Source organism: Columba livia, chromosome 2 (assembly GCF_036013475.1).
Source record: "Columba livia isolate bColLiv1 breed racing homer chromosome 2, bColLiv1.pat.W.v2, whole genome shotgun sequence".
Lineage (NCBI taxonomy): Eukaryota > Metazoa > Chordata > Aves > Columbiformes > Columbidae > Columba > Columba livia.
The window spans coordinates 75,668,278-75,683,205 of NC_088603.1; the positions used below are offsets into that span (position 1 = coordinate 75,668,278).

Sequence of the window (14,928 nt, forward strand, 5' to 3'; positions counted from 1 at the left end):
TGCTACTAATAGAGAGACACTATGTCCAATGTAGATAATTGCTTGATAACATACATAAAAGGAACTTTTGGAATCCAGACAGTGAGGTGGTGCAAGTCTTAGATTAGTATAGTGCTGTAGCATCTGAAGCGTATTAAATACAGAACCACAAAGAAGTGCTGCAAGCAGCTTTTCTAAACTGACCCGTTTGGCTTTAATATGTGCTACTGAGGAAATCTGACTGAAGAATTAGTCATTACCAACCAAATGGTACCAAAAAGCTACTGCAGAAGCACAGGGATGAGCAAACGTTGTGTCCCTGTGTTTTGTATTTAAATTTGTCTCCAGAAACAGGCACAACCTTTTTTCTTTAAAAATTTAATTAAAATGAAATCGATTCCTTCTGTAGTCAAAGATTCAGAACTATACAAACCCAAGATTAGGTTCTTACTATCTTAACTTCAGGTAATGAGAGAGCCCTGTCACTACAAGCTTGTTACTTCTTCCACACATGTGGTAATTTCCTACATGCAAAAAACTTTTTATGCTTATCAACTAAGAGAAAGTGCTCTTTAAATATAAGGCATCCAAGTTATCCCATCTGCTACCTTAGTTTTTCCCAATGATGTTTCAATTCTGAAACATTTTTTACAGCTATCTTACTCCAATCACCCACAACCTTAGAATAACGTATGAAGTATTTTGACCATTGTTTTTTCTCCGCAGGAAGCTGTCTAGGAAAAAATGCCATGCAGACTGGAAATAAGAATAACAAAAAGCCAAAATGCAAGTGTGTATGAACTGGACAGCATTCGTACTTCCATGGGGCTTTTTAAAGCAAGGTATAAGTTTTACCCTGCTTTGTTTAATGATTCTGTCTTTCTTCTCTACTTATGCCTATTACACTAACACAACCCAAATATACTTTTCAGCAGTGAACATTCTCCACAGAACAACTCAGCAAACTCGTAGCAGCCTGTGGTTGTCTTCCTCTTGTCCTGACATCTTCTACACCACCTGCTACACCACTCAGACACACACAAGTCTATGGAGCCAGATGGGATCCACCCAAGGGTTCTGACGGAGCTGGTAGAGGTGCTCACCAAGCCACTTTCCATCATTTGTCAACAGTCCTGGCAAACTGGGGAGGTCCCAGTTGACTGGAAGTCGGCAAATGTGACACCCATCTATAAGAAGGGCTGGAAAGAGGATCTGGGGAACTACAGACCTGTCAGTCTGACCTTGGTGCCAGGAAAGGCTGTGGAGCAGCTCATCTTGAGTGACATCATGTGGCACATACAGAACAACCAGGTGATCAGGTCCAGTCAACATGGGTTTATGAAAGGCAGGTCCTGCCTGATCTCGTTCTACGACAAGGTAACCACCTAGCAGATGAGGGAATGGCTGTGGATGTTGTGTGCTTAGACTTCAGCAAGGCCTTTGACACCGTATCCCACAGCATTCTCCTGGAGAAGCTGCAGCTCATGGTCTGGGTGGGTGAACTCTGCGATGGATAAAGAACTGGCTGGATGGCCGGGTCCAAAGAGTTGTGGTGAATGGAGCCAAATCCAGGTGATGGTCGGTCATGAGTGGTGTTCCCCAGGGCTCAGTATTGGGGCCAGTTCTGTTTAATCTCTTTATCAATGATCAGGACAAGGGGATCAAGTGCACCCTTAGTAAGTTTGCAGATGACACCAAGTTGGGTGGGAGTGTTGATCTGCTGGAGAGTAGGAAGGCCATACAGACGGATCTGGACAGGCTGGATCATTGGGCTGAGGCCAATTGTATGAGGTTTAACAAGGCCAAGTGTCGGGTCCTGCACTTGGGTCACAACAACCCCAGGCAGAGCTACAGGCTCAGGGAAGAGCGGCTGGAAAGCTGCCTGGGGGAAAAGGATCTGGGGGTGTTGATTGAGAGACGGATGAACATGAGCCAGCAGTGTGCCCAGGTGGGCCAACAGCATCTTGGCTTATATCAGCAATACTGTGGCCAGCAGCACTAGAGAAGTGATTGTCCCTGTGTACTCGGCACTGATGAGGCCACAACTTGAATCCTGTGTTCAGTTTTGGGTCCCTCATCATAAAAAAGACATTGAGGTGCTGGAAAGAGTGCAGAGGAGGGTGATGAAGCTGGTGAGGGGTCTGGAGCACAAGTCTGATGAGCAGCTCAGTGAGCTGGGGCTGTTTAGACTGGAGAAAAGGAGGCTGAGGGGAGACCTGATCAATCTCTACAACTATCTGAAAAGAGGATGTAGCATGGAGTAGCAAGCCTGGCTTCTCCTCCTATCCCTCCTGACAGTAAGCAGGTACTAAAGAGTCCATTTCAGAAACTGGTGTTTGTCTTTACTTGCCAGGTAGGAGAACAGGAGGCATGCAGTTGAATACTCATCCCAGCACTGCACAGGAGCCCATATGACAGTCCTGATTTTAAGGTTCTCTTCAGGAGCAGAGGCATGTACCCTCTGTTGTGGGACACCCCATCTGGAACCAGACATGCCACCCATAATTCAAATCCTCACAAAACAAGCCCTGATAACTCTTGGAACTATATATTCCAACTGGATTAAAGCAGCAGCGAATACTCACTGCTTCATTTCTACAACACTAGAAAACATAATGTGGATAAATGAAATGGTGAACAAAACAATAATCTTTGTACAGTAACTGGCTTTATACACTTGCAATTAACACTGCAGTTAAGAACACCAGATGCTATTACAACATGTCCAAAAGAGATCTTTCATTAGTGCCCTGAGCCGTGAGGAGTTTAAATATAGAATTTCTTAGAACAAGTGGAACCCAAAATATTAGACACTGGCGATGAAACACAGTTTGAAGTCATCGTGCTCATGGGGTCTACCTGTGGCCTCCGCACACAAATGCTTTCCCTGCTTGGGGCAGAGGAGAGAGCAACTTAGAGAGCTTTGACTTTTTTTAACTGCACGCAGAAATAGTTGCTAGATTTTCTCAAGTTTAACTCCTTGCAACAGTAAATATCCCTGCCTTTGTTCTACTGAAGAATACAACAGAAAATTAAAAACTATTATGTTCCTGGCTCTGCCTCGTTAATTAAAAATGAAAAATTATACCGTTAAAGTCATTCTAATGGGGACACCAATAAGCAAATGGGCAGTGCTTGTACCCATATGCTAACTCTGTGGGGAATACTAAAAACTCATCTGATAGTTCTATAGTAGTTCAGTTGAAACTATAAGAGCAATTTCAGATGAAACCAACGATCTCCTCCTGGGAAACTTCCCAAACATTCTGTTGAGCTTCTTCACCTGCCAAGCTGCCCCACCACAATATATGTGATTTTAATGGTTAATACAATTGTGAAGTACAAAAATCTGGTAGCATACTTTTGTTTCTCTAATTACACCCCAGAAATCACAGCTGTCTTAGACTACTTCTGAAGTTATAAACCTGATGTGTAAACACTACTTTTATACTTCAATACATACTTTTAGCAGGAATTCCTGAAGCTCCTGGTGTGTTTTTGTTACACATGTTACTGAAAGATCAGACCAGGTTACCTAGTAAGGAAAGGAAAGGAAAGGAAAGAGAATGAGAAAAGTTTATTTTTCCAAATATCATATCAGTTAGGTGATCTTAACATTTCCACAAATCTGACAACGTCAGTATAAGAGTACACACTTGCAGATAAATACCAGGCAAAACAGAGATAATGGTTTACTTTTTCAAAGACTCTAATTTTGAGTGCACATTTTAATATTACCTTCATGTTATTTGTGCCTAAAGAAAGTATTAACAACTTCAGATAAATGCAACAAAGTCCCTGAAGATTACTGACTTATTGACTCAGAAAAAGGCAGCTAGAAGGCTTCTTAATTACAGGATGTGTATCAAATAGACATTATTAACAGCAAAAAACAGGTACCAGAGAGAAGGACTTTAGGTCAGATAGACTGGATTGAGCCCTTGCTGCCATTAACATGAATCAAAAAAAGGGGAAAAAAAAAATCTCTCTTTGTTTATTTTGCCTATAAAATAATTTTACCTGTCTTAGGCTTGAAGCTTACATGGTCATATAGAAGCTGTTGTAGGGTACAATTCATAAGAAGTACTGCAACTTAATAAAGAAGTTACTGAAGAATCAAGCAGCATTTTGGCATATGGTTATATAAAATTTCAGTACCTTATTGTTCTGACACCACATGCAAGTAGTAAAACAGCACCTTCACATGCATATTTTGAGAAAAAAAAAGTAGTAAGCTTGGTTAGATGAGTGCTGCCTGGCTCTAAGCCTGCTTCTGGGCTTAAGATTCCCATTACATGCATGGGAAGATTCTGGGTAATAGGAGTGGACATGGCAATTACAAACATTCATTTACTCCCAAGAGTTGATAGGATAATGTCAAACACCAACTGCCTTCAGCCTAGTCTCAGAAATGCCAACTACTCTTGGTGACCTCAGTTGGGAAGCCATGACTGTAATTGCTGTTATAACCTTGAAAAGCAGAATCTGGGCCAGCACAAAATGATCTGCAGTGAGGCGCAGAGTATATACCTGCACAGATGAGGAGAAGAAACTCTCCTACAAGAACTGAGGTGGAGGAGTTTCAAGCTTACTCAAATACTTCCCAGAATATCTCCACAATTACCCTTTTAACAAAGAAATTCAAACACACTGTCAAATCCATCTATGTGCTGAATTTTCAAAATAGTTTTGTAACTGACTTTAAAAATTAATAATCTATATGGGCATTCTGCAGAAAGCTTTCCTATCTACTATTGTATTTTACTAGTACTCAGTTCATAGACTAATTGGACAAAAGAGCTATGACAAGATTGAAATACTTGGGCAAGTTAACCTTTAAGATTTTGAAGGCTAAATTCCGCATCACTGTCCTCAGCAAAAGAAGAGTGCAGAACTTTTTGCAAGTTTTACCTTCAGACATGATCAAGAAGGTATCTGTTGCCACTACTTTACTTCAAAACCAGAAGTAGTTTACATGGCAATTTAATTCTAATTTTAAGCTTCTACTAATACCAGAAAAGAGAAAACTCTATAATTCAAATCCATTTAAAGAATGCAATATCAGCCTTTGGGATCAACACATCAGTTTTCAGCTAAAAATGGCTACTTGCCTCTTCAAAGAGCTCCTATGACTGATGTCAAATGGACAGTTACAATATTTGATCTAAAACATTCTATTGTTTGGAGAAAAAAGTCAAACTTTCTGTTCAAATCTGGTATACTACCAAACTCACATCTATTGGCTGAATTACTCATAATGTCAGTCAGTCCTTGCTAAGAAAATTACTACTTTGATTCAATTAGAACATCACTGTCTTACCTTAACACCTATGGCCTTTAATACCAGAACCCAATACCAAAAGCTTCTCTTCCAAAGTAGTAAAAAGCAGTGTTTCAGTTTTGTTTTAAAATTCACTGACATAATTGTTTTACATGTTGCCTCTGGATATTAGAATATATAATATATAATATATAATATATGAAGACTATAAGGCCTTCAAGTTTGTTGACATTTTTAGGTTGTTTGCATTTACTTTAAACAAACAAAATGCAAAACAGATCAACCAACCAACCCTAAGTTTTGTTAAAAAACACAGGATCCATCTTCTTATGGTAAACACTCATGAAAGAGATTTAAGATGACCCCATAATTCCAAGCAATATAAAACTGCAGACACAAGAACTGCACTCCTATGCCACTTGAGCAAACACTCAACTAGTTTTAGAATTCTTTGTAATGCTTACCCCAAATTATAAAAAGCCAGGTTTCCTGAAGTGATGTCACAGATTTGGCTATTGCTGGTGTTTTACACCTTATCACCTTATGCCCACAATTACACAAAACACCTGATCTGTACACAGAGTCCAAGGGAATTATAGGATAATCCCACGAATCTCTGAAGACGCTAACTGAATTCAAAATTGCCTTCCGAGGAGGCATTTGAAACAAGCTGTATATACCTACAGTACACAGGTACCATGAAGACAATTACTTCAATATTCTGGAGATTATTCCCTTACTTTGAATGTGTACTCCAAATGTTTGTCAGCCCTTTTTCTTGGTACTCCTTTCAGGGTTATCTTCTCAATGTGTACAGCTGAAAGAAAAACACCTTATTGTACACACCAAAATTACAGTTTGAAAACATATCTACTTACCTAGCCACTCTGAGAATCACTGTATTCTACTTAGTGACTCACACAACCCCACTCTTCCTCAGATGCTATTTTACTATAACAAACTGCAGGGGGCAGGTGGAGCCTTGTTCTCATATAAAGTATTTCTCTGGCCTGACAACAATCCCTTCATTGCAGATGATGGAAATCTGTGCATTACTCAAAAGCTTATTTAGACCAAAACTCACTTAAATACAACAATACAAAAGCCAGTGACAGTGCCTTCCACGTCCACATTTCTGAAACATAGTAATGAGAGCAAACTAAGACAGAAGAACCACACTTCTGAAAGGCACTAAGGTGGAAGCAAACACTTGGAAAAGGCCTGAAGGGGACAGAAACTAGTGTTAGCAAAGAGAAAATTAAGAGAAGAAGCAGAGGCTACTACAATCATACTGTAAAGAGTATCATTAAATTGAACTGAAAAGGAAGAAGAGTACTTTAAAATCCTTGTTGCTTTAACATTCCTTTCCCCATAGTCTACTGTATTCAGGAACAGGCAAGTTCTGGCTGTGACTTGTAAGTAGCAGTACCATATGGCCTTCAGGGTCTGGAGATTTTCTTGAGGGCACATAGCATTGTTCAGGTAATACTCTAAAACAGGGGTGTCAAACTCATTTTCACGGGGGGTTGCATCAGCCTCACGCTTGCCTTCAAAGGGCCAAATGTGATTTTAGGACTGTATAAATCTAACTACTCCTACATTTGTACAGTTCTAAAATCACATTCGGCCCTTTGAAGGCTGATACAGTCCCCAGTGAAAATGAGTTTTACACCCCTGCTCTATATAAAAATCCTCATATAGTTGAAACAGGCTTTTCACTTTTCCTGCTATGCTGGCCTAAGAATTCAACATAATTTTATTCCTTTACAAGCATGAACACATCTTTACAGGTAAAAAAAAAAATATTTTAAAAAGTTTCACCAGCCCCCACACCAACCAGCCCCAAAACCAGCTTCCTTTCAATGCTTCTGAACTTTTTTTTTGGGGGTTGGAGGAGGTGGAAGGGAGGTAGTGTGACCAGTTAATGTTTCCCTTTCAATTTTTAACTGCATGTTTACATGGGATATTAAAAAACAACAACAACAACAACACAAAAAATCAAAACAAAACAAAAACCACAACAAAACAAAACAAACAAACAAAACAAAAACCAACCTCCTACAAGTGTATGTTACAAAGCTTATTTTTGGAGATTAGCTAACAACCACTTCATCTAACTTAAACATCTTTAATGAAGTTTGTTAAAACTACAGTTAAAGTGCTATGTCCATCAAACATGTCAGTTCTAAGAGAACTAAGTATTAGCAATTTCCTTAAAGGAATAAAAAGCCAGCATATAAGCTTAGTGATAGTGTTACAGCTTCTTTTAGTAGAAAGACTGACAAATACTGAGTGTGAGGGTGTACGCTGGTTGTAACCCTCTACTTGGGAGTTAGAGCACTAGATGATCAGGTAATTTTTATAAGTTAATGAAGATTAATTATTACAATCAAATAAATTTGTTATAAGGATGCCACACAATAACATACATCCATATACCATGAAAAGACAAATGTTTAGTGACCTTTTTACCTGTCTGGTATAGACACAAGCACTGTTAGAAAAAGGACTATGATATAACATGAGTTTTGGTGCAGTAAACTTTTGTAATGGTCAGTGTTAAAACTGATATACCATTAGCTGAGTTGCTATTCAGAAGTTAATTAAAAGTTGATTCCCATGACTAGAACAGAGAATAGTGATTTAAACTGCATTTCACTACATGCATATATTTAGCATACATAACTATGGAAACTAACACTATTAGCATTCAGAGACAAGCTTCTTTTCTAACGAGATTGTGTTTAAACTATTTAATGTTCTCAATGCTAAATATATTTGTCCTCAAGTATAAAGAAGTTTTATCACAAACCGTAGTACCTTCAGCTTCCTTAATTTCTTTTTGTTGCTGGTGCAGGCTTCATCATAACAAGTGATACAACAGGTAATTACAGTGTTGTTGCTGCACAGCTTTAGTTCCATAGTTTCAATAGACCACTTTAAAATTCTGTTTCCACAGTCATGTTTTAAATATTCTAAATGGTTAGACCGAGAAGAAATGTTTGAATATACAAGCCAGTGAGCTGTGTTACATCTCTACATGTATTTTGGACACAACACATGCATTCAAGACGATTAAGTCAAGCATGTATACGTGACACTGCTTCCATTGTGAGTATAAGTTAATATTTCTCAAAATCGTATTCATCACAGCTAAGAATAAAAACGTGTATTATTACCAGAGCTATTTCTAACCCAGTAAGGAGATTTCTGTAGCGGGGAATCTATCACATACCTACATAGCAAATATCACAAAATTATTCTGATCCTTCACTGTAGTTTCTAACTATGATAATACGAATGCTGAGAAATATTTAAGCTCTTCACTCGATTCAACTATTCCACTTTTCTGTGTTTCTGGTATTTAATTCAAGAGCACTGTTAAAGAGAGCCTCCCTTTGTGTTTCTAATTTGTGAATATGAACACTTTGAACTCTAAAAGGATTTGAAACAGGTTTGTTGTCTGTTATCTGCCATAATCTTTCTCTGTGTTTTTTTTCAAGGAATTAAAATACTCAAATTGCCAGCCTTCAAAGTGTAATTAAATCTTCACAGTAGAGACAAAAGGACATTTATGAGGACAAAAGGAATAGCAACAGTTTTTCCAAATTGCCAGCTCTTCACTATCTGCAGGGTAGTGTAGACTAATTTTGAGATGTGCTAATCTTGTCGGAGAATAAAGGATAAGAATAAATATGTTTTCAATAATGCTCATTTCCTCAAAGAGAAGAAACTGCTGGCAACTGCACAGAAGAGTTCTGTTTACAGTCTGAAGCTTTGTTCTTGTTCTCCCTAACAGAGCCAAAAGACACTTCTGTGGAAAGCCTCTCACTCCTCCAAACGACCACCTTCTATAAAATCTCCTAATATACGTTTTTCTTTTTTAAGACTAATCACATACAACTGAATCAAGCAGCAAAAGCTATCCATTGTTTCACAGTATCTTCATGTCTAGTTTTGCTTCAAAAAGTCTAAGCATCATTAATACAACTGCATTAAATTTTCTTTTTTTCCCCCAAATGCCACCTCTTTCCTCAGGAGGAAGCCCATTTGCAATGAATTTCTGTGCACAAAGTTACCAGTAGTTAGCAGCTAACAAGCACGACAACTTGTTATAACAATGAAAAGACCATCTAGGCAGCAGAGAAGATCTTATACTTACTGCAGCTTCTCACAGATGCAAGATTTCTACAATTCCAGGCAGAATTTAGCGTTCAAAAAACCCCTCAAACTGATCCTCAAAAGAAACCTCAGGCAACATACCTTCTCGCTGAGGTCTATGGGAAGCCATTGCTAGTCCATCATGAGCTGCTGTAGTTCGTTCTAATAAACTGGTCTCGTTGCTTGACATGCAGTCACTACGGGAAAAGTCATTCTAAATTGAGAAGGGAAAAAAAAGGAAGTGTCTTAATAGAATGTATATTAAATCTTGCTCTAAGCAGCAGAATTTAAAAGAACAACCACCACCACCTCATTATTTGGTATTCTACAGGAAAAAAAAAAAAATGAAGTTTTTGACAGTGGTAAAAAAGGTAGTCATAAGCTATTTCTGTTTGTTTGTTTGTTTGTTTTTTAATTTATCTGTTTATCAAATGTCAGCTATAAACCCCAATGTTTCACTGACCTTATTTTAAAAACAGAACAGGGTGGGGGACAGAGCATGTGCCTTTAGGGTCTCTCAGGCTGGATAATTCAAGATCATTAGCTCAGAACTTCAATGCTCGTTTACTGTTACTGTTACTATGTTACCCGTGAAGTCGTCTACTCCCTATACACTAAACATAATCTCAATTTTATTCATGCCCTATATCTCCAGCCTGCCACTTCTTCTATATAGAAAATCATGAGTAACTGTTTGGACAGTCTAACAGGACGTATGGTCCTTACAGCTAAATCCACGCACCTCTTACTTAAATAAACATTCAGAATGCAATCATTTGCCACCAACATCCCTCTTCTATAGAGAAAAGGACAGACTGAAAGCTCATCTCCCCACACATTTGCATGCAGACTTCAAAATTATATGCCAAGAATTACTACTGTTATAATACAGTGCCTACGGAGGGACAGAACAGGAAATCATACAAGACATAACACAGACAGATACATAAGAAAGAACAAACTAGGCTAACACTGATAAATTAGAGAAAAGTATTAGATGAGCACGGACTTCAAATGGTTCATCTGGCATAACAAGAGCCTAAAAAAAATTTCCCAAATTAATATAAAACATTCATATATCAATTTACATATTCCTCAATGACCAGGTCTTGTTAAAAAAACAAACTGACAAACCAAGATAAAATTCAGAAATGGTTTTAAATGTCCAATGACTTTAGATGCAAGTGCTTTTGCCAGTTGATCAGTGCCATTTCATGTTTCAATGAAATGACACTGCTTAAAAAGATACATCCACAAAAAATACCGAATACTAGAAGCTGCTAGCAAGTTTCTGGATTAACCTCTTTTAAGTAAGGCACCTCTATTTAATTGTAACAAGTACTGTAACATATGAGTTTAGCAAGTACCTAATTGCCATCAATATGTAAATAACATATTGATAGTAGCAGCAGCAGTGCAGAGAGGGAGAGAAGGTGGTTTGCTGTTTAGCATCAAAAATCAATCAAATACTGTTTTTAGTAAGCACTGAAATCTAAAACAGAGGGTAGGTTTCTTGGGAAGTTTTTCAAAAGAAGCAAGTTAAATAGAGGACACTCAAGGCGCTGCAAATATTTAGCAACTGGTCTGCATGAAAACTAGAAGGTAAATAAGTATTTATCTTATTAGTAGCTCTATAAAGCGAAATTCCTGGGAGAAATGGGTACTTTTTAAGTAGATGTATATTCAAAGTTTAAAGTCTGTTCCTCTTATTCAGGATGAAGAACACTGCTCCACTGAAAGACCTTCATAGAAGATCGACAGAGGAAAAAATATAGATCTTCAGACAGCACTCTTATTTTTAAGTACAGGAAGCATAACATTCTGGAAATAAGTGCCAGAACAGATGAGGTTTTGGGTTGTTTTTGTTTGGTTGGGTTGGGTTAGTTTGGTTTTGGTTTGCGGTGAGGGGGAGGATTTTTTGCTTTTCTTTTTTTTCCTGAAGGACTTGTGCAATGTGATGGGACAAACCAGCAGCCAAAACAAGTTACCTTGTTTGGTACAGAGGACACCAAGACCATCACAACAGACAGACCAGAATGAGGAAGCACAGCGGTATCAAAAGACCTTGGAATTCCCTTGCAGTTTGTGAATTCTTCAATGAACTTCAGATTTGACAGATATATGAACTAAAGCTTGCTTCACCTTACTGAACCACCTTTACATCATCTATAGTATGAGTACAAACAGTGGCAACTCCTAACCATGCATTCAACTCATTTAGGACCCAGTAAGTATCAAGGCATCAAGACTGCCCTGGGCATACTTAATCTAACTTTCATCAGTCACATCAACAGCAGTACACAACCAGCAAGTGAACACCTACGTGGCCTTTAGACCGCACTACACACAGTCTGAAGAACTGAACAACATTTAAGCTGTTTCATCTAACTCAGGGTATGTTTTGTGTTCTATGCTGAGTGTCAGTAATTTCAGGTTTCAAAGCCATCAGACTTAAAATATAGAGCATACCTTGTTTTCTCAAGATAAAATTTACACCAATCCCTAGTTACTCAGCAAACAGTCTCAGCAAACTTAACTGATCAAAACAGTGTTTCAAGCTTCAAACATCTAATAAATTCTTTGTGCAATGTCAGATTTGGAACAAGAAAGGAAAATAGATGCATATCAACAAGATTGCATTTCAACAGCTTTAGCAATTTCCAAGTTTAGTTTAATTTAAAAAAAAATTAAAAATCACAAGCATAGTCTGGAGAGAGCCACTTTCAGATCTCCTCAAAACCCACACTGACACTGTTTTGTCAAACATTTCGTAACAACCGTGGACACAATCAAACCCAAATATTTAACTTTTTAAGTGCTAACTCATGGTCATGCATTATTCACAAAGCTGCTGGCATGTGAGCATCAATGTTACCCTGTTAAAACTGTGATTCCTTTAAGACTCTTCATAAAAAGCACTACTACGATTAACTACCTGAAAAGTTTAGTACATATTTTGGTATGAGAGTCAATCTCTTCCTGACATGAAATCAAACAACTGAACCAAGATTTCTAGAGAAGATCAATGTCAATTCTCTGACAGAGGTAAGGTCTTCCTTAAGCTACAGCCATATGCTTTGCCAAAAACAGCTTTGATATCTTTCTTCCACACTGCATGCAGAAGACGACAGACATTTGTATTAACTCTGACAGAGGCTTTCAAACTGTTCAAGTTGGTTTACTTTTCTAAGATGTCTTTTTCCACCTTTGAAATCATGACCATAAGAGCTGAAAGCAGTGCATCACTCATTTGAAGGAACAAGCTGAGACTTCCACCTAATCAATTACTTATTTTTTCAATTCACAAATGGATCTAAACCCAAACTTCAAGTCAGACCTTCTTTTGCCTTCAAAGTCAGGCTATTTGTCTTGATTAATGGAAAAAATACATTACAATCTATTCTAATAAATAATTGCTAGTTGAGAAGTCAATGAAATTGTTAGTAGTTTTTAGAAGAGAGGTGTGGAAATAAGATTTACTTCAAAGATGTATTCCGCTCAGCTCACGCCGAAGAAGCATTAGATATTTCTGCTACACCTCCTAATACTAGAAAACTGCTTCTCACCCAGCATATATATCATCTTTGTAACAGTGTTCAGATACCTTTGCAGAGAATTATTCTAGAGTGGTTACTTTTCTATCCATGGCAGCATTCTGTACCAAGTGAACTACATCCACATTTGAAGGCTCCCTCTGAACTGTAAACTATTACATGGTTCCAAACCTGTACTTAAACAAGTCCTGACATGGATGATTTTATAAACCATCATAACTGTAAAACAGTTCAAAATTTATTCACTTGAAAAATTCTTCACCTAGAAAGTTAAACCAGCAATATGTACTGCATGTATTCTATGAATTATAGCTTTCACAGGCCCCAGTGGAATGCAGGAAGTAGACAGTAGGGTAACCCAAGGCAGTCATAGCTTCACTGTACAGCTTACAGCCTGCAAGGATTGTTTCTGTGCCAGCTCCAACTCCTGTATGAGCCTGCATTACAACTCTTCACATTGGGTGTTACTTACTGTTACAGTCCTACTTCCAGCACTCACACATGAAGAAAATACAAGTGGCACTGTCAGAGCGGACAACTCTAGCATGCAAGCGGAAAGTCAAGACAGTCTGGAGGGCAGATGAACAGTGAGAGTGACATCACGGCCTGCTACCTGGTACCAGTCACACCACAAGCACAAGTCCTTTAAAACTCAGTATGCTGCTGCCAAGGAATTCCTGTTGATGCTCATGGTGTATAGCACTAATTGTGCTAGTCATTTCCTGTCCATTAATAACATGTATTCACATAGCACATGCAAGTGTAAGATTAATTCTTGCATAAGCCTTTGTCACCGTAAGGTTTTCACATGCAAGGATTCACTGCAGCTCACAGTTCTGCTGCTAATGATTAAAAGACAGTGAAGCAAGAAATGTGGGTGGCCCCAAACCAGTTGCCAGATAATTAATTTAATAATCGCATAGATCTTTGTGACAGGCCAGAGGATTAACTACATTTCTCCTTGAAAGTGAAATTTGCTACGAGAGCACTCTAAAAATTGTCTGCTCTCACAATCTACCCCATAGTTTTTTATCTAAGACATCTTTCCTCATATGGCTGAAAGCCATTACCATATTAATAAAACCCACCTATCACTTGAGATGTTTCCCACAACTGTAAGGACAAGCACCAAATATCTAAAGTGTGGAGTCATCCTGCTCAGAAGGATGTTCCTCTGTATAACTAACGTATGTGAGCTGAGCAAATCTCTCAAATACACATGACAGATGTCCAAACTCTGCCCTCTATTAACACAGATGGCTGATCAAAAAATGTCATACTGGTATTGGTTTGGCAATATGTCATGAAATCCATTATTGGATAGGCTTCTAATCATCATGAGGAAGTGATTGATGCACGTTAAGTATTCTGACGTTTGCACTGCACTTTCATAAAAGAACTATTCATGCATCAGCTCTGATGAGCACTAACAAGGGAAACCTGCTTAGAGCAGCTGGGCTGCTTGAATAGTTCTACATGCCCAAATATGAAAGCTTATTTTTCTGTAAGACTTCAGTAAATGTGCTGTTAGGGACAGCACTACTTAGACTTGTAGGCTGTTCAAATGTAAACTGGCACAGCTCATTCATTCATGTTCAAGTGGGAACTAGCGAACAAAACCAGATGAAAGAAGGCACCTTAGAAGAATCAAGATCTAACTCATGATCACAAGTTATCAACTACAGCATCTGTACCGTAGAGAAATTTGATTGATGTCAGAATAATCATTAATAGATGTGATGCCAGTTACAAGACCAAAGCCATGATTTCCTTAGAAAAAATCCTTACAAGCTACCACCCTTATTGCTTCACAACCATGATACACAGATACATACCTGTGTAGCTACATTAGCACAAACGCTAAGCATCACTTCTAAAGAAGCAACTATCAGCTGAAGCTGCATGTGTACTTGTGTGCTGCTGAACCCTGATGACAACAGCAACAAAGAGGAA

The 14,928-nt window shown here is 38.3% G+C and overlaps 2 protein-coding genes across 6 annotated transcripts in view; one reads left to right on the forward strand and one right to left on the reverse strand.

Annotated features, from left to right (window-relative positions):
* The window catches only part of ZCCHC2 (zinc finger CCHC-type containing 2), a 44,756-nt gene that overhangs the window by 20,338 nt on the left and 9,490 nt on the right, over positions 1-14,928 (reverse strand). For all 5 annotated transcript variants that reach the window (XM_065052569.1, XM_065052568.1, XM_065052567.1 and 2 more), the window contains exons 2-4: positions 9,524-9,635; positions 6,001-6,077; positions 3,443-3,514 (exon numbers count right to left, since the gene is read on the reverse strand). In XM_065052569.1, coding sequence (XP_064908641.1) covers positions 3,443-3,514; positions 6,001-6,077; positions 9,524-9,635 — 261 coding nt within the window. The remainder of the gene's footprint in view (positions 1-3,442; positions 3,515-6,000; positions 6,078-9,523; positions 9,636-14,928) is intronic.
* The window catches only part of PIGN (phosphatidylinositol glycan anchor biosynthesis class N), a 287,637-nt gene continuing 274,182 nt past the window's right edge, over positions 1,474-14,928 (forward strand). Inside the window, exon 1 of the mRNA XM_065052571.1 lies at positions 1,474-1,551. Within this exon, the coding sequence (XP_064908643.1) occupies positions 1,489-1,551 (63 nt within the window). The 5' untranslated portion in view covers positions 1,474-1,488. The remainder of the gene's footprint in view (positions 1,552-14,928) is intronic.